At 41.3% G+C, this 24,207-nt stretch overlaps 1 protein-coding gene across 4 annotated transcripts in view; it reads left to right on the plus strand.

Moving 5' to 3' along the window:
• Positions 1 to 24,207, plus strand: part of GIPC2 (GIPC PDZ domain containing family member 2) — a 305,601-nt gene that overhangs the window by 36,920 nt on the left and 244,474 nt on the right. For all 4 annotated transcript variants that reach the window (XM_081817037.1, XM_081817038.1, XM_031027188.2 and 1 more), the window contains exons 3-4: positions 2,457 to 2,637; positions 21,297 to 21,400. In XM_081817037.1, coding sequence (XP_081673163.1) covers positions 2,457 to 2,637; positions 21,297 to 21,400 — 285 coding nt within the window. The remainder of the gene's footprint in view (positions 1 to 2,456; positions 2,638 to 21,296; positions 21,401 to 24,207) is intronic.

The following is a 24,207-nucleotide window of genomic DNA, read 5'->3' on the forward strand; positions in this document are numbered from 1 at the left end:
TTTACTGGTAAGATTTATATGTGTCTGTAAAGTTTTCCATTTTTCAGAAAAGTTTTATTTATTTAATCTCTACACTCCACATAGGAGCTCAAACTCATGACTCTGAGATCAAGAGTTGCATACTCTTCTGACTGAGCCAGCCATGTGCCCTGTAAATTTTCATTTGATTAACTTTATATACTGCTTATTTTTAATCAATTGTGACAAGTCTTAAAAATATGTGGTGGAACACTGAAATTTATATGGTGTCATTGATCAAAGGAAAAAATAGGTTCAGAAGGTATTAAGAGATAAATTAGAATAAAAAGGAAGTGAAAGTTACATAGATTTTCACATTCTCGAATGGCTTAAGAATGGGTAGATGACAGGATATTTAATAGTTTTTTTTCTTTATACTCTAGTTTTCTTTTTTCTTTTTATTTTTTTAAAAGATTTTATTTATTTGATAGCACAAACGGGGGGAGAGGGGCAGAGGAAGCAGGCTCCCCGATGGGCAGGGAGCTCGACATGGGGCTCGATCCTGAGCCGAAGGCAGACACTTAACTGACTGAGCCACTCAGGCGCCCCTCTAGTTTTCTTTTAAATCTTATTTTTCTGTGACCCTTTAGAAACTCCAGTTGCACTTAGTGGTGTGTTGTAGTAACTCTTAATTCTGTTAAGTTATAATGCTAATACTGACTCCTAATAATAAAACAATACCAGTCGGATGATGAAATTTCTCATTTTTTTAATATTTCACTTTTTGTAATGATAGTGAGCTCTGAATTGGCATTATTTCTCTTACATGAAGCATATTAATAGTTACTATTATAATGAAAATAGGAATGTTCTTAAAAGTGGGTAAAAAAGAAACCTATTGTGAGTTTTGGTATATAGTAATAAAACTTAAAACTTAAAAGAGTCCACCTTCCCAGAATAGTCTTGTACGATTCTCTTTTTTCTGTTGATATTATGGAGATGCTGGGGTACATGAGATCAGTTTTCCTCTTAACTCTTAGATGAAGTGGTTACCCTGCTGATTCAGAAGGTGTTATTTTTCCACCTGGTAAGAGTGGGGAATGCACATTTTTTTTTTTTTTTTAAGATTTTATTTATTTGACAGAGACACAGTGAGAGAAGGAACACAAGCAGGGCGAGTGGGAGAGGGAGGAGGAGGTTTCCCGCGGAGCAGGGAGCCCGATGTGGGGCTGGATCCCAGGACCCCGGGATCATGACCTGAGCCGATCCCAGCACCCCGGGATCATGACCTGAGCCGAAGGCAGACGCTTTTGCTCACAGTGCATAAATATTCCTTATATCTTTTGCTCACAGTGCATAAATATTCCTTATATACTGAGCCACCCAGGCACCCCCACATGCTTTTATTATATATCTAGTAGCCTCTAATATTTCTATCCTACCCACCCCCATGAAGGATGTGTGACTCCTGAGGCAGACTGTGGATTTTCTTTTGCCCTGTTCCTCACTACTGTGGAAGAATTAACTTTGCAGGGCTGTTACCTGTGCAGTTTTTTTCTGGGCCTCTGATCCCTAAAATCCTTCCCTAAAATCTTTGTACTATCTTAGGGAGTCTTAGGTCTCCTTTTGAGACTCTGCGCTATAGATTTATTGTATAGAAGTAAAATAGATTTAAGAAAGACCAATTTGAAGTTTTCCTGAGTCCTAAGTTCTTCTGACCTAAAAGGTGTAAGTGAAAAATGATAGTATAGTATCACTCCTACTGGCTACCTAAATGGTAACCACACCTGTGTGTTATTAGTTAATCAATGTTCTTAGCTGAGGTGGTATTAATTCTTGAATCATTACATTTGTAACTAAGGTTTAAAAAAATGTAGCCAGTAAAAAAAAAAAAAACAACTTAAGCTCTATTCTCATGTAATGGGTTTCATTTTGAAATGATTCAACAACCATTTTCGGAGGGACTTTGACTGTGCTAGACACAGAGCATGTAGTGGTGAATAACACCATCTCTGTCTCCAAGGATGTTACGGTTCAATAATGGAAATTGAGAAGTAAATGAACAATTGCTCGATAGTATGCTGAACTGGCAAATTACTAGATTTTCCCAAGCTTCAATTTTTCTCATCTATGACGTGAGACTCTCATAAAGGTTGTTAAAAGTAAATGAGATGGCAAATATAAAGTGCTCAGCTTAGAGCTCAGAATATGTAGCAGAACCTACTAGAGAAGCATGAGAGTGACACCCTGACCATTCTTGGGGGAGTACCCCAGGGGATGTCAGAAGTTTCTCAGAGAAGGTGTGATGATTGATGGAGCATAATTCTAAATGAGGTAAGATGGTTGTCCTTTGTTGCTTGGTCTTTCATCTTTAACTGAGCCTTAAGTTGCATTGTTAGTATGTCAGTGTATTATATATAATGTCCCAGGAGCATGAAAAGTAATGTTATGCAGTTCCATTTTGTATTATGTGTTATCCTTAATTTTCTTTCTTTCAGAGAATTAAAGATGGTAGCCTAATTGACTCAGTTAAAACCGTCTGTGTGGGGGATCATATTGAATCTGTAAATGGAGAAAATATCGTTGGGTGGCGTCACTATGATGTTGCAAAAAAATTAAAGGAATTAAAAAAAGATGAATCCTTTACCTTGAAGTTAATAGAACCTAAGAAGGCATTTGGTAAGTTGGGTGTGGGTGTGTATGTGTATGAAGTGTTCCCTTCCCTGGCTTGTCTTTATAAGGATAGTGCATACTGAGCTGTGATGCCATGTGATACAATATATCTATTAAGACTATAGAGAATGACAGCACTGACAAGGGAAAACAACTATTCGAGGAGAAAAAAGTTGTTTAAAAGGACAATTTCTGAAAGACCTTTGGAGTCACAAAGTCTAATGTCCAGTGACTTTGTGGCAGTTCCAAACTCCAAGGAGAGCACATTGTATTACATTTATCTTGCTCAGCAATAAAATTCTTGATTGAGCTCTCTAAGCCATAATAACTGTTGTTCATGGACGTCAACTGCAAAAACTTCAGTTACACACAGAATTGGTATTTAAAATAGTTATCTAGTCTATTTTAAAGACTTCAATACTTTTCCTCCATTGGCATTTTGAATTTGGCTGCATGGTATGGTATGAAATTACTTCTACTTTGGTGTGACATCTGTACTTGCTTGGTTTTAGCCATGGCAGCTGTGTCCCAACTGTTCAAACCCCCAGGGCCATCTCCTCTACAGGAAAATGTGCCAGCTTCTCTCTACCCAGCACTATTTTAATAAGCCAAATGACCGCCTAGTGTTCATCAGTGTTGAAATATCTTCAGCAGAATCATTCTAGACTGCCCTTACTCATCCATGACCCCACCCAAATTATGTTTGTTCTTTTGCTCACAGTGCATAAATATTCCTTATAGTTTGTCTTTAAATGGGTGTTTTCTCAGGGCAGTTAATAAAAATGTTGGGAGAATGCAATGGATCTCGGGAATTATATTTTCCCTCCCTTAGCAAGTAAGCGACAGGTACTAGCCATATGGAAATGGAAATTCTTCTCTACTTCCAAGTGATTCTGTGCCATTTAATAGAAATACAGTGTAGATTATATGACTTGGGGGAGAAAGAGTTCCATAGAAGGTTTAAGAATGCCTTGCACTGAGCTATGTATAAAAATGTTGAATCACTATATTGCACACCTGAAGCTAATGTGACACTGTATGTTGACTCTACTGGAATTAAAATAAAAAACCCCGGGGTGCCTGGGTGGCTCAGTCATTAAGCGTCTGCCTTTGGCTCAGGTCATGATCCCAGGGTATTGGGATCGAGCCCCACATTGGGTTCCCTGTTCAGCAGGAAGCATGCTTCTCCCTCTCCTACTCCCCCTGCTTGTGTTCCCTCTCTCCCTGTGTCTCTCTCTGTCAAATAAATCTTAAAAACAAAACAAAACAAAAACCAAAAGAAAACACTGGGTGGCAGGGGGAGGGGTGAGGAAGAATGCCTTATGCCAGTGCTGCTCCTGGAGGGACCATTCATTCTAGGAAACAATACTGTAGATACTGTGATTCTGCATGGAGTACAACCCAGCTTCTGAGCTTGCTTGTTACAGAAGAAGGTGGGCAGCACTCAGGTTTCTCTCTAGCGCTCGTTTTGAAGTGGCTTTGTTTGCTGATCAACTCCTTGGGTGTTATAACATATAAACCGATAGGATATAAACAGTTTGAGATATTCTTTTTTTTTTTTTTTTTAAAGATTTTATTTATTTGACAGAGAGAGAGAGAGACAGCGAGAGAGGGAACACAAGCAGGGGGAGTGGGAGAGGGAGAAGCAGGCTTCCCGCGGAGCAGGGAGCCCGATGCGGGGCTCGATCCCAGGACCGTGGGATCGTGACCTGAGCTGAAGGCAGACGCTTAACCATCTGAGCCACCCAGGCGCCCCCAGTTTGAGATATTCTTATTTGACTTAGACTCTTTATAAATCAGTCATTCTCTTGGTACAACTCAAGGAGTATAAATTTTTTTCACCTTTATTTCTACCATGTAGTTTATTTTTCAGAGTTAATTTTTTTCTATTTTTACCTACTGTCTGCATCTAAATCTTGTGGTCCCTGTATCTTTATAGAAAGTTACTGATACGCTTTAACTTGGATGCTAGGTTGGTGTTAGTTTTGGATGTTACAGAGATCATTGTATGTAGCTATTGTTGCTCCATGATTAGGTTTTCTCCTTCAGTGCCTGAGACACACATGTAGATGGTTGGTGTGCTGCACTGCCTTATGTGCCTGGCTACTATTTTTTTAATTTTAATTTTTTTATTAACATATAATATTTGTTTCAGGGGTACAGGTCTGTGATTCATCAGTCTTATACAATTCACAGCGCTCACCATAGTACATACCCTCCCCGGTGTACATCACCCCCCTGGCTCCTATTGAACCTGCTCTCTGTTGCCTCATAGGAATTCCATGTACACATTTGAGAAGGACAGTGGGTAGGATTTTCCTAGTGGGGGTGTATTGCATCCCAAATTCTGGTGGTGCTGTGGGTTAGGATATGTGGAAATCGATTTTGGAGCAATGATAGGTTTTTATCTTCCAAAATTCCTATGACAGCTTAACTCAGCCCCACTTAAATCTGCTGGACTATGTGCGTTTTCCACTCCAGGTTGGTACTTGACTTTGGGCCATGGCTTGGAGATTCTCTCTTAGAAGTAGGCCTTGCTGCTCTCTGCCCATCCTTCAGCCCTCAATTTTGCTGCTTTTTGCCTTGAGATAAAGGCAATGCTAGTTTGTTTCCCATCCTTTGACTTCATCCCAGTGCTTGGCACTTTTCTTGGAAGGGGAGTATCCATTAGGAGGTACTTGAGGAATCTAACTTCCCCCAGTTCTCTTGGTTCTAATCTTATTTTTTTTCTGCTTCCTTCCTTCCTGTGTCTTCTAGCATTATCATTAATGAATTGATTCAAATTCCTAGTCCTTCATGATTATCTGACTCTGTTGTGTTGGATTCCTACAGGAGAAAAGGGCCAATGTAGGTGAGGCAGAATGTTCTGGTCTCTGCGATCAGCTAGGCCACCTAGGCTGAAGTGAAGTCATTTCTAGGATTTTTACCAAAAGCTGTTGAAATAGCCATACACTCTAGTATTTTGACATTTCCTTACCAACTTCCCTAAAGATTTAGCCTGGGGAGTTATGTGGACTGTGTCCTAAAATGCACGAAGGAGTGTAGTTGGTTGCTTTGCAGTGATATAACAAGGATGATGAACACAACTCTCAGCCATGGATAGGGGAATCATTTACAGCCTGCTCCTATTTTCATATTTTAGGTCCACCACCAGTCACATCCCATTTCCAGGGGCCATTATATATGCCAAGATTCTTTTTCAGAGCTATAGAATAAATACTTTCTAGTTTAATGAAAAGGCATTTTTTGGTAGACTTATCAAGTAGGTCTCAGAAACAAAGACTGTGATGCCTTGGGAAGGTCAGGAACGAAGGCCATTTCAGGAATGTATGAACCAGGCACCTTTCCTGGCCCTGGTCTGATTAACTCCCTCCAGTTATTTCCTATCTTCATGTTACTTCACTCAGGATTCGAATTCCTGGGAGAGCAGGGGAAACTGATAAGGTCATGTCCCATCTTGATAGTGGGGAGGCAGGCATGGTTAATAGGCTCACCAAAATCATGCAGAACAGTGAGGGAGAAATTTCCTTTTGGGTAGGAAAAAAGTAGCAGATGTCCATTTTGCCATTTCTCCTAAGCTTTTTTTTTTTTTTTCTTAAAGAATTTATTTATTTGAGAGAGAGAATGAGAGAGAGAGAGCACATGAGAGGGGGGAGGGTCAGAGGGAGAAGCAGACTCCCTGCTGAGCAGGGAGCCCGATGTGGGATTCGATCCCGGGACTCCAGGATCATGACCTGAGCCGAAGGCAGTCGCTTAACCAACTGAGCCACCCAGGCGCCCTCTCCTAAGCTTTTATGCCTTGCTTAGTGGAGTGTGTTGGTTTTCTCTTGACTTTGTTTTTTGTTTTTTGTTTTTTTTGTTAAAGATTTTATTTATTTATTTGACAGAGATACACAGCGAGAGAGGGAACACAAGCAGGGGGAGTGGGAGAGGGAGAAGCAGGCTTCCCACTGAACAGGGAGCCTGATGCGGGGCTTGATCCCAGGGCCCTGGGACCATGACCTAAGCTGAAGGCAGATGTTTAAACATCTGAGCCACCCAGGCGCCCCTGTTTTCTCTTGACTTTGAATCTGACTCTACCCATGCATGATACTGTCAGTCTGGGTATATCAGAATGGATCTGGAGGGAGGCAGGGTATTGTCATTTGGCTTTGGGTGTCTGGTCTTCCGGATTTTTTTTTTTTTTTTTTCCTGTTTGGTGTTGGGTGCTATGTAAATGGCAGTTTGGCAATGGACTCTCTAGAGATTGTGATGGCATCAAGCTTTTTAAGACTTTAAGTAATTTCTGCACCCAACATGGGACTTGAACTTACAACTCTGAGATCAAGAGTCACATGTTCTACTGACTAAACCAGCCAGGCTGCATCAAGCTTTCTTTAAGGGAAAGAGTAAAAGCCACATTCTTCTTGGTGCTGGTCACCAGATTTGGAAAGGGCAATAATCCAGATTTGGACTATACTTCTGGGAAGGTCCTTCATTTCTGTCTGCCACAAATAATTTATTGAGAATTTTCTGTGTTCCAGGTACTCCATTAGGCACAGTGGATACTAAGAAAGACTAAGCCATAGCTCCTGCCTTTTGAAGAGCTCACAGTTTAGCAGAAGGCTGTTACTGATTGAATTGTGCCCCCCTAAAATTCTTGTGTTGAAGCCCTAATCTTCACCACCTCAGAATGTGACTGTATTTGGAGATAAGGTCTTTAAGGAGGCAATTAAGTTAAAATGAGATCATTAGGGGGGGCCCTGATCCAATGTGACTGATCTAAGAGGAGAAAATTTGGACACACACATAGCAGGAGAATGCCATGTGACCATGAAGACCTGTACAGACCAAGAAGAGAGGTCTTAGAAGAAATCAACCCTGGGGGTGACTTGATATCCAACTTCTTGGGAACAGAGGAAATAGATTTCTTTTGTTTAAGCCAGGTGGTCTTTTGTGGCAGCCCTAGGAAACTAACACAGAGGCCAGTAGGCTTAAAGGAAAATTACAGTGCAAATGCTTTGACTGTGGCAGTATGAGCTCCCTAATAATCTAGAAGGTATAGGTGGAGTATCTTAGCTGTCCTTTGGCTTTGGGTAGATGGCAGGAACATACTGATGTTTTCATTGAATAGATATTTGAGCAGTTAGTATATGCTGGTATTAGAGTGTTCGTGGCTGGGATAATAATAGTTTCTTGAGCATCCACTGTATTCCATCACCATACTACTTGCCTGGTATATCACATGAATAAGATCTAGTTCTTGCCTTCAAGAAGCTCCTATCTAGTGGGAGGAAATGAATGTGAAAAGAAATTCAATAAAGAGAGTTAGCAGTGCTAACATGTACTAGAGGCATAAAAGTGGGCGACATCAAGTCTACCTAAGGAGTTGAGGAAAAGCTTCCTGGAGAAAAGATTTGAGCTGAATCTTAAGAGGTGTGCTTAGTGAACAAATTAGGGAAGGTTGTCCCAGGGAGTAGGAATAGAATAAGCAAAGGTGTAGAGGTATACAGCAGTATCCTATGTTTGGGAATATCATGTATGTCTGTATGATTGGAATAGAGGTTCTAGGTGGTTGTGTGGCAAGAGTTGAAGCTTAAGGGTCGGTAGAAACCAAATCAAGAGCCTTGTATGTGAAGATAAAAGAGTGGGCAAGGAAGGGGTTTAAACAGGTGATGAGCCTTGGCTTTTAGAGAGTTTGGAGACTGTGTCAGATGGGTGGGGGTGGTTTATAAGCTCGTGTGGCCAAGGAAATCCATGAAGGTTCTGTTGTGTAGGTTGAGGAGAGAGAAGATGAAATCCTGAGTGAAGGCAGTAGCAGTAGGTATGGAGGTGAGAAATCGTTCTGAAGAACAGACTGGTGTGCTTGAGCCATTTGTGCACATCTCTTCCAAACTCCATGTTCAGTGAGCTCACATTGGTGGCTTGAAACTGGCTATGGTGTGGGGTATTTACATCACAGACTCAAAGTACTGCAAGTTTGGACTTGTTTTTGTTTTTTTGTTTTTTTTTTTATTTTAGCCTGGAGAGCTGATGGTTAAACACTTACCTGCATGCCACTGAATATTAAGAAGGTAGAGTTGGAAACTCATTGAATGTAGAGGTAAAAGAAAAGAGATTGCAAATGATAACCCACAGATTTGTGGCTTGGGTAAGGGGTGGAATGGAGTGCTTTTCTTTAAGATGAGGAAAACTAGAAGAGAAAGTGATTTGGGTGAGGACTTAGAGAAGAGAGACTGTACTTACAATATAATTTTAGGCTTGATGAGTTTGAAACCTGTGGGAGAATTTAGTTGGAAATGTGTAAGAGGTAGACAAGTGTTGAGAACTGGAGCCTAGGGAATGGGATTTATGAGTAATTTGAAGCTGTGGAAATCTGATCATTCAGAGTAGTAAGAAAAAGACCAAACCTAGAGTTGTGGGGGAAGGCCAGCATTTAGGGAGTAGAAAGAGGAGGAGCCAGCACAGTGAGGAATGGCCAGACATGGAAGAGACAGCCTCTGGATGGCCTTTTCCCAAGCACTCAAGAACCTATTACTTGACCCAAGAGCAGGTGCTCCACTCAGCTTTTCTTAAGTTGGTGGTGGGGCTCTGGGGGAGAAATAAAGGCTACTTTAAAACACACCCTCAGGTTCTCCTGTGTTGATCAGAGTTTAAATCACTGTTTTTCATCTAGTGGATTTCAACCACTGTGTTTAGAATAGGGAGTAGAATAGAATTGAAAACTTCATAGTTCTTTGTGCCTAGTAAGGGTAAGTTACATTGTACATGTCAGTTAATGTGTTTTTGTATATTTGTGTTTCAGATTTAGATGTGTGTGCATCTGTATAATTGTGTTATGATATAATGTGTATATTTCTCACTGTGGGTCATAGCAAAAAATAAAATTTGGAAGCCACTGGTTTAAATGATTCCCTTGTTAAAAATTTGTAGTTTGAGGAATCTTTCCCATACCTAACATGGTTTCTCCTGGTCAGCTGCTTTCTGATCCAAATTCTCCTCCTTCTAGCCATGAGTTGATGGCAGCCTTCCCAGTTCTTATCAAGTATCAGGTGGAATGTCTCTGGTGGTATTTTTTTTAGGGCATGGCTCACTTCCTTTCCCTTTTTGCCAATGAAAAGGAACATGTCTCCACAATGAGCTCAACCCTGCAGGGTTTGCCCTGTAAACCTAGACTTTCCCAAGGCTATGAAAATCCACTCTTAACTGGTTCTAAGACCAGACTAGTTCAACTGGTTTGTTTCCTATGAGGTCTTTTAATTGCAGAAAAATAAGTGTTAAATCTATGAAACTTAGATTGTTTTACTTGGATGAGTCTGTATTTATCCTGGAGAAGTTCTTTAGTTGGTAATTCTTGCCCTTTATGGAAAGATGTTTGTAGGAGGCCTGAAATGTTTTTGTAAATTGTTACCAAAATCAAAGGGAGTTGAAAGAAAAAGTTCACCTCCTAAAGCAGTGATAGTCTTTATTTTGGGGTTAGATTTTGTAATAGATCTCTGGGCTATGTCTTCTTTTAGAGAGTTCATTTCTGTGCTATGTGTCTATCAGAATAGGATGTTCAGTATGTGAAGTACGTTTGAGTCCTTTGAGTCATTCACAGCTGGAAAACTCAGACCTCATCTTTGTGATTCAGCTTCACTGATGTACTCATTTTCAAAGACGAAGTCTATTTGATATTAAGAGAGAAATTTTGGCTTTTAAGTTTTAGATGACTTTTTAGATAGAAAGTATTTTTCAAGTATTTGAAAAGTCTATTTTTCATGCTATTTCTAGTGAAAAAGTTTCAACTAACAAATGGTCTTGGTGCCTTTTCATGTATACTGAATTCAAAATATACTGGGGAATATGATAAAAGTTACTAAAGAGGAAGAAAGCGTAAGTAGTTAAGTATATAGACTGTCATATATGGGCTGTGTGATAATGTGGCATTAGATGAATTAAACTTTCTGTGGCTTGGTTTCTTCATATAAAAAGTAAAGATGGTAATAGTATTTATCACATTGAGGATTAAGAGATTAAACACATTAAAAAATCATAGAATAGTCCCTGACACATAGTACGTGTTCAATAAAAGTATTACTATTATTATGAAGGTGTAGCCTTTCTTTTCTTTTTTTAAGATTTTATTTATTTGACACAGAGCACAAGCAGGGGGAGCGTCAGGCAGAAGGAGAGGGGGAAGCAGGCTCCCCGCTTAGCAGGGAGCTCGATGCGGGGCTCGATCCCAGGACCCTGGGATCATGACCTGAGCCAAAGCAGACGCTTAACCGACTGAGCCACCCAGGCACCCCAGGTGTAGCCTTTCTATAAGTTGTTCATGAACAGCAGTGCAGGTGAGTTGGTTAGCAAGTATTTGTTGGGAACTCTGTCACAGTTCCAGATCATGGAAAGACAGATGATGACATATCTCATATCAAATAATGAGATCTTTCCATATGTCCTTATAGCAGGTACACGCCATTCAGTTTTCTAAGTACTTTCTAAGTAGGAAATCACTTAATCCTTTCAACCAAGCTAAAAGATTAAGCCATTTGTTCAAGGTTTTAGAGCCAGCTAGTGTGTGATGGAGGCAGGCTTCTAACCCATGCAGTGAACTTTCAGAGCCAGCTTTCTAACAACTGTTATGGATAAGTCCATATGTTTGCTGTCCTCAAGGAACTTACAATTTATATAAGGAGGTAGATACATTAAGAATCAAGTAATTCTATTAGTAGCAGTAATAGCTACCATTTATTGAATGCTTATAAGAAGCTATAAAGAACATAGGCTCTGAGACAAATTGTTTGGGTGTAATTCCTGTCCTGCTGCTTATTACCTATGTGATTTTTGGACCAGTTACTCCCTTTGTTCCTGTTTACTTATCCATAAAGTGTTGTGAGGATTAAATGAGTTAATATATGTAAAGCACTTAAAATAGTGCTTGGCACATAGTGTTATATAAATGTAAGTCATTCCTAATAGGACTACTGTTATGGCCTGTTTTAATCCTCATGCCATTCTTGAGAGGGTTTTTCAGATAAGTAAACTGAGACTTTGGGCAGTTAAATACCTTGCTGAAGTCACCCAGTGGTGGACAGGAAGTGCAAGTACAGTACTTAATTCCTGTTTGCTCCTGAGGCTTGTGTTCTTAACCGTGTATGGTACTGCCTCTCTAGAATACAACGTGAACTAGGACACGTGCTGTCATACAGATTTCAACAAAGTGCACTTCAGCTGAGAGCTGACTTCTCCATGACTGGGAAGGGTTCTAAAGCTTAGAGTTCTGGGGTCTGGGAGAAATGGTAAGATTGGGAAGGAACTTCCCCAAAGAGAAAGCCATGGTTTTTGGTAGGTCCCAACAGTATCAGGGACCAGTGTCCTATTTCCATGAGAGGTGACAGGGCCCCTGATAGAATTGCATACACTATTAGAGTCTTGAGAACTGTGCATGGGGCGCCTGGGTGGCTCAGACGGTTAAGCGTCTGCCTTCAGCTCGGGTCATGATCCCAGGACCCTGGGATCGAGTCCCGCATCGGGCTCCCTGCTCAGCGGGGAGCCTGCTTCTCCCCTGCCTACTACTCTTCCTGCTTGTACACGCTCACTGTCTGTGTCAAATAAATAAATACAAAAAAATCCTAAAAACTGTGCACAGCCTTGCAATCTGAGGTGAAGGACACCCTGTGTCCTGGGCTTGGGCTGCAAGTGGACCCACTGACTTGGACATAGAGTTTCAGGGTAGGGTTTGTGTTGGACTGAGCACATTAGCTCTCTTGTTCCTCGGAGAGGAAGATAGATTTACATAATAAAACTAAGAGTCAGTTTCTCACCAAGCCTCTGGAGTGGGGGCTCAAAGTTTGGTTCAGTCTGACATTTCTTATACCCGGAATTATGGAGTAAAATTTTAAATCCATTTCAGAAATTTAAATTGGTGTTCAGAGAAGGGAAAGATATGAGTAGGCTGGACTACGTGAGAAAGACTCCTAGAGAAGATTGCATTTGAACTTGGCCTTGGCAGATGGAAAGAAAAGTATAGACAAGGAGGGTTTTCTGTGGGAAGTGTTCAGGACAGTGAAGAGCCCAGGCTTGTAGGAACTTCAGCAAATCAGGTTGCAAAAGCAGTTTCTGGGTTCTTTCTTTTTTTTTAATTTTTAAACTTAAGTTCAATTTAATTAACATATGCTGTATTACTAGTTTCAGAGGTAGAATCCAGCGATTCACCAGTTGCATACAACACCCAGTGTTCATCACTTTAAGTGCCCTTCTGATGAAAACAGGGAGACAAATCATGGGAGACTCTTTACAGGCAACAGACTGAGGGTTGCTGGAGGGGAGGTGGGTGAGGGGATGGGGTAGTTGGGCTCTTCTAAGAAGAGCTCCAAAAACTAGGTGGGGAATCTGAGTGTGTTTTTGAGGATAATAGGGAGTCATTTAGGTATTAGAACTGAAGAATGACATGATGAAATAGATTTTGGGGAATTAAGCCTGGAAAAACAATGTGGCCATATTTTATAGAGGAGAAACTGTGTAGCAGTGCCTGAGTGAGGGATAAGGGCTGGGATTGGGGGCAGCAGCAGGCATTTGAAGGAGAGAAAAAATCCTGAGTAATATTGCCAAGGCAGAATGGTGGTTAGGGGCTGGACCGATGCTGCTTAAAGGAGAAGAGAAGAGAAGAGGAAGTTCGGAAGCAAATGTCACTGCCAAGATGTCTATCCTTGGAGCCTGTGTAACGAGAGTGATTAGAAATGAGGCAGTTTGGATGTGGAAATTGGGGGAAAGTCGGGGAGAGATGTTCAATTTTAGATAGTTTGCATTTTATCTGACAGTGCATGCAACTCTCATGTATTTTTTGGCAAAGGTTTAAAGTCACAGTGATAAATTTGGGGGATAGAACATGCCACCTAATCTTCTTACGTTGTAGTTTGTTCTGCCCTTCTCTCCAGCTAGATGTTGGTTTGGCATTTACCACAAAGTTACTATGGGAGAAGATAAATGAAGAGCTACAGTTTCTTTTGTGGGGGTGTGGCCGATGGGTTAGATGAATACTGAGTGTAACTGATAAATATGTTTTCAGTGTAAAGACCCAGCTGAATAAAGACTCAGGCTAAATATGCACTCTTCCTATTCTAATTGTAAACTGTCATTAAAAGAAAATTCATTAAATGCTGACATTTTTAATAGAAAAATGAAATTATAATCCATAATACTAAGAACTTTGTAATCGAGGCTTCCCAAGACACTTACCTTAAACAGTGATTGGCTTCTTAGCACTATAACGTTTCAGGAGCATTTGGAGTTAATAACTGCGAATAGAAGACAGATGACCGTTTTCAACTGTTCTTAAGCTTAGTAATAGTGTAGGAGGAAGGGAGCAAAAATGATGCTAAAATATAAGTGGCTTCCTTAATAGGGCTGAATAGTGTGAATATAATGTAACTTATTAGAAAAACAGCAATTATGTCAATAATACATATTCTGCCAGAGTATTTGTACAATGGGAGTTGTCATATAAATTACAGGAAAATGGATCTAACAAATTGTGCTCAAAATTGTGGTAAGAGTATGTTTTCAGAAGAAGTTGAGATTATCCCTTTTGTGTATGGAAAATGATAAATGAAAAGGCAGATTATAAAATATTGGGTGGTAATATCCCATTTTTGTAAAAACGATCTTTAAATGTAGAAGAAAAATGACTTACAGTGTATGTATGTTGAAATTTAATGGTTGTTTAGGGGGTGAGTTTGAGTGACTTCTTTCTTTAGGATTCTTGTATTTTTTTCATTTTAAAATCTAAAACAAACATACTAACTTTCATAAGAACCAGAAAATAATTATTTAGAAAAAGAGGCTAGCATTTCTAGGCTAGGAAGTAGGGAGACTGAATCATTCTATTTTTAGTGGCTTTATAATTTTTAACTATATGATTCTTATTTTTTTAAAGGATTTTATTTGAGAGAAAGAGAGAGTAGGGGCAGGGAGAGAGGGAGAAGCAGAATCCCCACTGAGCAGAGAGCCGGATATGGGGCTCAATCCCAGGACCCTGGGATCATAACCTGAACTGAAGCCAGGTGCTTAACCAACGGAGTCACCCAGGTGCCCCTGATTATTCTCAATTTAAACAGTTTTCTTTAATATTATAAATGGTTCTGTGTTAGAAATGTGGTAGAATATTCCATTGTATCAGTTCTTTAAATTGTTAAGATTGTCTTTGTAACTACTTTTCATACTTTTTATTGAAGGCTGGTGGAAAAATATGTAGTAAACCAATAATAAAAGTGAATAATAACTCCTGATTTTTTGAATTCTTATGATAAAATCATACTGTGGAATAGAATAAGTTTAAAAGGGTAAATGCATTTTAGCCAGCCTTTAAGTTTTTTGCCATCATATTGGAGTCCAGAGGTTTATAATCTTTTTTGTAACACAGTCCCCTCTGGATTAAAGCTAAAAACCCTCTTCCCAGAGGTACACATTAACTTTTGCCTGTAATTTCAAGGAGTGTTAAAAACAGGGCTGAGTTTTTCTTAAATGACCTCCTAACTAAAGAACAAGATTTGGGTCACGGTTATTCCATTTCCCATAAATGTCATGCACTGTTCAGTCTCATCAGAGGAACAGTTAAGAGCAAGTGTGTGTGTGTTTTATGGGGTTGGTTCACATTTGCCAGCCCTTTTGATCCAGTGGACAACTGATGCCTTGTGCATGTAGCATCCATTTCGTTCTTTTTATCTGCCCCAGCATCCTACCAGCTGAATTAAGAAACAAAACAAGGGGCGCCTGGGTGGCTCAGTTGGTTAAGCGACTGCCTTCAGCTCAGGTCATGATCCTGGAGTCCCGGGATCGAGTCCCGCATCGGGCTCCCTGCTCGGCGAGGAGCCTGCTTCTCCCTCTGACCCTCCCCCCTCTCATGTACTATCTCTCATTCTTGCTCTCTCAAATGAATAAATCTTTAAAAAAAAAAAAAAAAAAAAGAAACAACAAAACCTCATAGGCTATTCTAAAGGAGTCTGATAAATGTTGATGAGAGGAAGGACACATGGAAAAGAGGAATGTACAGTTAAAATTTTAGATTCTGGGGCACAAACTAGATTTTAGGTCAGCTGTGCTGAGAAGTGTGTGCATGTGTGTTGGGGTTTGGAAGTAGGGTAGGGAGCACTTGAGCTGTTTCTAGACAGTTCCATTTGTGTATGTCCAAGCATTGCAAGGCCTGTTTAGAAATTGCCTCACTGCTTAGAATTCTGTATTGTGAGATGTCTTTTAGTTGGAGACCGTGGAAAACCTTACCAGACTGGCTTGCGGCAAAAAAGAGAATCTTATAAATCAACTCCATGAGTGATGCTGGCATTAGCCAAACTCTGTGTAGGGCCTGGATAATGTGATCAGGACCCAGTTTCTTGCTCTTTCTGTGCTGCTGCCTGAGGTATCAGTGTCATTATTCATATATCATCTTAAGGTTAGCTCGACACTGTGTCCCAAGATGGTGGTCAGCAACTGTTGGGACTCTGTGATTCCTTATTCATGTAGAACAGAAAAGGAGAGTATCCTTGTCTCAGAATTTCTAGCAAAAATTCTCGGGTTCATTCTGACTTAACTGACTTTGGTCACATGCCCACCTCTGAAATAGTCATTTGTGATGAAGGGAATCCATTAGGTTTTCCATCCCTGAAGCTGGGAGCAGTCAGCTTCCCCTGAACCACAGTGATCCTCAGGTAACTGGTGGATACTGAGAAGACAACCAATGGGATGGACGCTGGAGGACCTTCATTACTGAGTGCCCCCCCTGAGGGGTTGGGTTTAAACTCAGACACTTTGGAGAATGAGTTTAAATGAGTTTAAACTCAGCCACTTTGGAGAATGGGAGGGTCATGTGTTGTTTCCACCCTCCTGTAAATTGAAGAGGGGGGGAAATCATAGTTTTATGGAACTAGTATCCACCCGCCTGTAAATTGTGTGTGGGGGGTGGAAATCATAGTTTTATGGAAAAGAAATAGAATAAAAAAGAGACCTCTGTATTTGAAGTGACAATTTTCTGAACCCTCTTAGGAAACCAATGCAAATATTTCTGATGGGGAGGGAGTTCGGGAAGAGCAGATTTCCCTCTCTAGATTGAAATGTACCAGAAGAAGCATTCTATAATACGAGCCAGGCCACCGGGCTGAGCACATTTTATACATTAGCCATGCGAATGTTTAAAACAACACCATATTTAGGTGTTTATCTCATTTTCCAGATAAGGGCTTATTCACGTTCTCACAGTTTGTAAACAGAAGAGCTGGGTTTTAAACTCAGGTTTTCTTATTCTGAAGTCCATCTTGTTCCCTGAGCAAGTGTTGGATGTAGCTGTGTCCATCTGTACTCACCTCCTGTTAAAATCCTGGCTCTGCCCCTGCTTATGAAAGTGATGATCCATACTCTACCCATACCCAACTAGGGCCCTCATGGGACCAGAACAGACCTCGTTCTGGGCAGAAGTTTTCCCCACTGTGTCACCCTGTGTCAGTTGGGGGATCTACACCATGTTGTATGTGTGCCTTCTGAAAATGGGACTTTAGTTTGTCAGCCCCTCTTATTTCTCTAGAGGTCAGGGTGGGACTGGCGATAGACCTTTTCTCTGCTTCTCATTTTCTCCACTTACCTTGAAAATACCACTTAAAATGGAGTATTAGAAAGAATGATACAAATGTGTATGAACATCTTATTTTAAAACCTATATATTCTTGGGGCGCCTGGGTGACTCAGTCGTTAAGCGTCTGCCTTTGGCTCAGGTCATGATCCTAGGGTCCTGGGATCGAGCCCTGCATCGGGCTCCCTGCTCTGTGGGGAGCCTGCTTCTCCCTCTCCCACTCCCCCTGCTTGTGTTCCCTTTCTCACTGTGTCTCTCTCTCTGTCAGATAAATAAGTAAAATCTTAAAAAAAAAAAACCCAAAAAACTATATATTCTTGTTTTTTTTTTTTTTTTAATGTAAAAACCCCATTCTTTGCATGGAGGACACAAATTGGAGTTCTGTGAAGTCTTATATAATTATAACCTTAATGCATGCCTACGGGTTCTGTTTCATTTTCTAAAAACTAGATATGTGAAATGCTGAACGTTTAAAGATATTTTTCCTAATCTAGTGTTGTCTTGCCCACACCTAATTTTTTTTTTTTTTTTTTAATCTTAGCCTCATGGAATCTTTCTAAAGCAGTTAACCTACTTTTCCTAGCAATAACAACTCCTTGGTTCACACTTACTTCATCAGGGCATGTACTTTTAAATTAAATTACATAATTAGAATAACAGATACAATCACCACGAAAGGGACTTGGGAACGAATGTGACTGCTTCTTGGTGCCATCCACCTCAACTGTGGGAGCAGCCGTGTGCCCACAAGCCGTGAGTGTTCTGTGCCCTATGTGACCAGCAGGCGGGTAGTCTGTATGCTTCATCCGAGTGAGGAGCCCTGAATCTAGTGAATCTAGCTAGCAGCAGGCTGCTTACTAGTGTCTGCTGTATGAACCACATCCCTCTCCTCACTCAGCCCCAAGAACGGCCTCAGGTAAACTTGTTCATGGGAAGTGAAGGGACTGATTTAGGACTTGGCTTGTTTGGTTAGACATGCTGAGGCCAGCACCCCAAAAGTAGGCCAGACAAGAAACATTCACAACCTTCAAAACATTCAGCTTGGAAGTACCCAACTTGTCCCCTCCCCCGCCGCTCTGGGTGAACAGGACCATCCTGCCTGTTTTCATGTGTAAACTGGTTGATTTATGTCCCTGAATCATAGGATCATAGAGGAACATGGCTTCTGTTTCCTCAGCTGTGAAGTTGGCCTTTCTGGAGACTGGGCCAAGCCAGAACTTAAATTTTAACTTTTGGTGCCACCGAGTGGTTGGTTTTGAGATAACCACTCTCATGGAGAAGGACGGTTTGACAAATAATGACTGAAAAAAATATCTGGGGTGAATAGGCAGAGCAGATAGGATTTTTAGGACATGAAACTACTGTGAATGCTGCTGTCATGGTGGATCTATGTTGTGAAATTTTCCAAACCCATAGAATGTACAACACCAAGAGTGAAGCCTAATGTAAACGGTGGACTTTAGGTAATGATGTGTCAGTGTAGGTCTGTTGATTGTAACAAACGTACCACTGTTGTGGTGAATGGTGTTGATGGGGGAGGCTGTACATATGTGGGGGCAGAAGGTATATGGGAAATCTGTCTTTCAGTTTTGCTGTGAACCTACAATTGCTTTTAAAAAAATCTTTCATTCTACATTTCCCTTCTAACTACTGGTGTTTCAAGTAAGAGCAAGGTAAGATAGAGACATCATCTAGGGAGGTTGGCTGACTTCTCCAGCATTGATGACAGTCCCTTGATAAAGTTCCCACATTCCAGAGGCTGGGTCCTTAGCTTTGTAAATCTCAGAAACCTTTTATTTTCTCACTATTCCCAGAGTTGTTCAAATTTCCAGGGTTATATCATGCTTACTAAACTTCCAAGAGACTTGTTAAGTCAGAATGCTAGTGTAGTACTTTACAATTAGAAATGTTTATGTAGTGGGAGACCAAAACACAGGTGTTAGCTGAGCAGTTCATTTTCCGCCATGTAGGAAATTTATATGGGAAGACAGATTATACTGAATAGGTTGCTTGGTGAAGTCACAGTGGTGGGGTGTGTGTGGTATAGGGAGTGGTGGGGGGTGTTAGGTGGTTTATCTTGAAGGTTAGTATCATCAAGCTGAGACTGCCTTTTTTTTTTTTTTCTAAGATTTTATTTGAGAAAAAGTGTGAGTGTGCGCACATGCAAGAGCAGGAGGAGGAAGAAGCAGGCTCTCCACTGAGCAGGGAGCCTGATGTGGGGCTCGATCCCAGGACCCTGGGATCTTGACCTGAGCCAAAGGCAGACACTTAACCCATTGAGCCACCCAGGTGCCCCAAGCTGAGACTGTCCTGAGCACTTTAGGTCTATATGTGACTCAGAGCCGGGGATGTGTTGCTGGGCAGTGCTGATGACAGACTGACCTCGTCTTTTTCTTTGGGCATTCTTTTGGAAACACTATGCTGAACATCTTGCTTCCATTAACTCATTCTTCCCTCAGGGCTTAGTATGACTGGCAGGGCAAATGCTCTAGACTTGCCAATAATGCTCTAGTCTCTGGAGAATCTGGTCACCATGATTAGCATTAGCATAATCAGCCACCATTTATAGGTTTTTGCTTGAGAGAACTGGTCTCTTTATTGCATGATAATTTTTAATAATTTCATTCTCAGAAGACGACTTCTTTTATGTTTTGGTGATTGTGTCCCCAAATGCAGGTTAAAATTAATATGTAAAATCCTTCATCACTTTGGAGTAGATTCCCAGTAGCAGAACAGTACTTGCTGAAGGCAGGAATTATTCTAGGTTCTAAGTTAGTTAGAATGCATTTCTGCCATGCACTTGATGTCTGTCTTGAGAGCTGTGTACAGACATCACTACCTGCTTGCATATTACCAGCCTGTCCCGTGGTTCCTCATTGGAGCTCTGTTATTTCCAGTTCTTGGTATGGCCTCTCCCTGCCCCTGTTTCTGTCCCTGTCCCAAACTGCTGCCACATAGAGTCCTCAGGCGGAAGTACTTGGGGGATATTTGCAAAGTTATAAATTGGTAGCCTGTGACTAGAATCGGATCCACAGATCTTTTACTTTTGCCAATATGTTGTTTTTAAAAGTTCGACTTACTTGACAAAACTTAAAAACGAGAAGATTCACAGAGAATTCTGAGTATCCAGTTTCTTTGCATACAAGTCGCTCCAGTTACACGGGGCCTATATCTCCACAGGTCAGTAAGTTACTGGAGTGGCCTAGAGAGGGCATGGACCTTGGAGTTATCCTCAGGCCCCACCCTGCCCTTTCACTCATTTATGTTACTACTTGGTCTTGGGGAAGGGGGTGACTCTTGGTGCATAGGAAAAACAAAAAACACAACAGGCCTAAGGAAAGCAGTAGTTTTCCATGGAGTTTTTGCTTCTTGTTCTTTTGCCTGCCTTCTGAGGGGAATTCCTTCCTAACTTGTTCCTAGCCTCTGTAGAATCCTGCTTCTCTCAGTATGGCACCTCTCAATATATCCCCTGTGGTTGCAAGAGGGGCGGTGTTGGAGTGTCACTGGGGAAAGCATACAGACTTCGAAGGGTCACAAGACCTGGATTCGAATCCCAGCTCTGCTCCTTACTGAGTTCCATTTCCTTTTCTGTAAAAGGAGGGCTGTAACTTGTCTCATGGGTTGATATGAGTATTAAATGGGATTTTGTATATAGAGCATCATGCCGAAGGTAGGTACTCAAACAGTAGCACCTCCATCCCTGTCTTCTATCAAGACTTGACTTTTCCTTCTTTGTGACCTTAATGAAATCTGGCTGAACTTCTGCCCCTGCTCTCCTGTTACTTATACCCCATTAATCTTATAATAAAGCTAACTTTTATTTTTTATTCCTTATAACTTCCAGTCTTTCCTAACTGCACACTTCAAATAGTTCCCTTTTCTTTTTTGTAGCCAGACTGTATGTAGAGTATAAGAATAATGATGGCAGGTGAATTTATTTTGTTTAGGAAATTCTATAAGAAGGCATATCTTCTATCAGATCTCTAATTGTGTATATAGTTTTATGATAGAAATTACATTTGCTTTTATAGCAGTCTGTTGAAATTCTGAGTATACACACCTTTCTCCCTCCATTGTATGTTTATAGAAGTAGAGCCAAGGTCAAAAGCTGGAAAGTCATCAGAAAAAATTAGTACTGGAAGAGAGACACTTCGCCTGAGATCAAAGGGTCCTGCCACCATGGAAGACATGGTAGGTTATGTTTATTTAATTCCCATTCTGCTTGGAAATGTGTGGATGTTCATGTTTGTTAGAGCTGGAAATAAAAGTTTCCAAAGTTAAACAAAATACCATATACTCTAAAGCATGGACTTTAATTCATTGCCCACTTAAACAATATGGAAATTATTGAAAGCATTTAAGAAGGAAATGTAGAAAATAAGTACAAGAGAAGAAATTGTGATCTATAGCCATCTTCAGCTATCTGCAGACAACATTTGCTAGAATCTGTGGATATCTGGACTGGCTCAAAAACTTAACCAAAGTTCCCTGAGAGCCAAGAGAAAGTCTCAGGACCACCTGTAGTAGCAGGCATACTTAAGGTTTTGATAATGAAAGATTATATTCATGAACTCCAGTCTCCTCAGGTAAAACCTTTTGTAGTCTTCTTTGACTCTTCTCTTTCATGTTCCATGTCCCTTCCATTAGCAAACCCTTGTGGATCTACCTCCAGAATAGACCAGAATCCAGCAACTTCTCACTACGTCTGCCCTCATCACTCTGGCCCAAGGCACCTACATCTTGTCCTGAATATTGCAGTCACCTGTATTCAGTCTTCCTGTGTTCACCCTTGCCCTCTCTCTTTCCCACTGTGCTCAGCACAACAGCCAGAATTAAAAACACAAGTGGTTGCTTTTCTGTTCCAAACACTCCAGTGGTTTCCCATGCCACTCAGGATAAAAGCTAAAGTCCTCAGAGTGACCAACATGATCTGACTCTGCATTTCTTCTCTGATCTCATTTCCCACCACTCTCCTCTTGGCTCTCACTGCTTCAGCCACATGGGCCTCCTTGCTGTCCCCAAATACTCCAGATGCATCACAACTCAGGATCTCTGTACTGCTGTTCCCTCTGCCTGAATGCCTTGCCCATTTAGGGGCATGGCTCTACTGACTTCTTCATGTTTCTGTCCACATATCACCTTATCTAAAAGGCCTTTGAGTATCTTGCATAACAAGCAATTCCTGCCACCCCTCCCCCTGCCCAATCTTGCTTGCCCTTAATTTTCTTTAAAGCATTAAGCACAATAGGACACATTGTATCTTTGTTTCTTGTCTATCTGTTTAGTTCCTTTGCTCACATGTCTTGTTCACATGTCACCCCAGCGCCTAGAACAGGACCTGGCACATCAAAGGAGTTCACATCTTTGCTGAATTAATTAATAAATGATGCATTTAAACTTGAGAAGGGTAGGGTTTTGCTGATTGACTCGGTCAGTTTTTGAGTGAAAAACACCAAAAGGGGGAGAGAGAAATGGAGGGACGAAAGGTGGAAGGAGAGAACAGTAGGGGTTAAGGGAGACAGGTTAAGGACTCCAGGTGGCAAGCGGTGGTCTGCTCACCCAGTGAAGACAGCGGTGATGAAGTTGTCCTATAGGCAGCTGGGGGGCGGGGGGGGAGGATCAGGCGTGCGTCTGAGGCTGGGGAGATCCTGAGGCTGGGGAGTTCCTGCATGGGAGAGGGTACAAGTGCCAGATCCGGCTAGTTGTGTGTTCATGTCGTCCTAGGATTCCCCATGTTTTTGAAGAGCAGAAGAGTGAGACCGGTGAACAGGGAGGAGGCCATTTTCACAGAGTGGGATCCCAGAACTTGTTGGGTGACGACTTCCAGGGTCAATCATGGGGGTGGTTTGTTGGAGCAGACACTCAAGGAACCGTGAGGCCAAGGTTGTGCTTTTGAATGTTTGAGTCACCCAGAATGTTGTCAGTTGGAGGGGGGAATCCAGAGGAAGACTCTGAGTTGGGTGCCTGGGTACTGGGTAGTGAATGAAAGGATTGATGTGGAGGCAAATGCAAGGAAGAGACCCGGGAGGGCCAGAAGCATTCTGCAAATGAGATATGATGAGGTATGTGAAAAACTCAGGGCAGTGACATCTGGCCATTCTGAGTCTCTACTTTCCCAGTGTCCTGCACACTCTTAGGCATATTGCTGTGGGCCAGTAAGTGTTTATTGCATGAATGAGCAAACCTGAGTAGAAGAAAGGAATCTGGAAGAGAATGGAAGAACAGTGAGGAGGAGCTTGCAGGGGGAGCCAGGAGAATGCCCATCGCTTTCCAGTCCAGGCCGGGAGGAACAAAGGACAGATCTTAAAACCGCTTACAAAGGAGGCAGAGGTAGTGGGAAAACTCCATGTCACTTCAGGAGGAGGGTCATTGAAAAGTTAACATAATTGATATGTGTTGAGCACCTGCTATGTATAAGGTGCTGGGATGAAAAAGAGCAGCTGAAGATCTATCTGGGGAGGTAGGAAAGATTCATTTGAAGATAAACATCTAAAACTCCATTCCTATTTGCATAGCGTGTTTCATTAAATAGGGTAATTGAAAGAAGCCCGTAATAAAAGGAAAAATTTTAGTTTGGTACTCATATTAATTTGGTGCAAATGTCTTATCATCTAAAGAATTTATAGATCTGAAACAAGTCACCGCCTTCTAACCTAGCACAAATTCTGAAAACTGTGGGAAAATTCCACCTGCATACCTTATAAATTATTCAGTATGTGTTTCTTGAGACAGGCTTTACAGTCCAGGTGCTGGTGATACAAAGATGAATAAAGACCTTGTTTCTCCTTTAAGGGGAGGGAGTTGTTGAAAGAAGCTATTGAAAACTGGGGAATAGATTTAATGTCACAGAGGGCTGATCAGCTGCTGTCAGGGATGGGAAGAGAGAGAAAAGTGGCAGGGGGTGGGGTAGGGCGGAATTTCCATCCTGAAGAAATGATTGAGTTGGTTAAAGATGGGGAGAAGAATGTTCTAGCCCTGAAATAATGATGGGCTTGGGG

This window comes from Leptonychotes weddellii, chromosome 4, assembly GCF_054177405.1.
Source record: "Leptonychotes weddellii isolate Sample4059 chromosome 4, ASM5417740v2, whole genome shotgun sequence".
In the NCBI taxonomy this organism is placed as follows: Eukaryota; Metazoa; Chordata; class Mammalia; order Carnivora; family Phocidae; genus Leptonychotes; species Leptonychotes weddellii.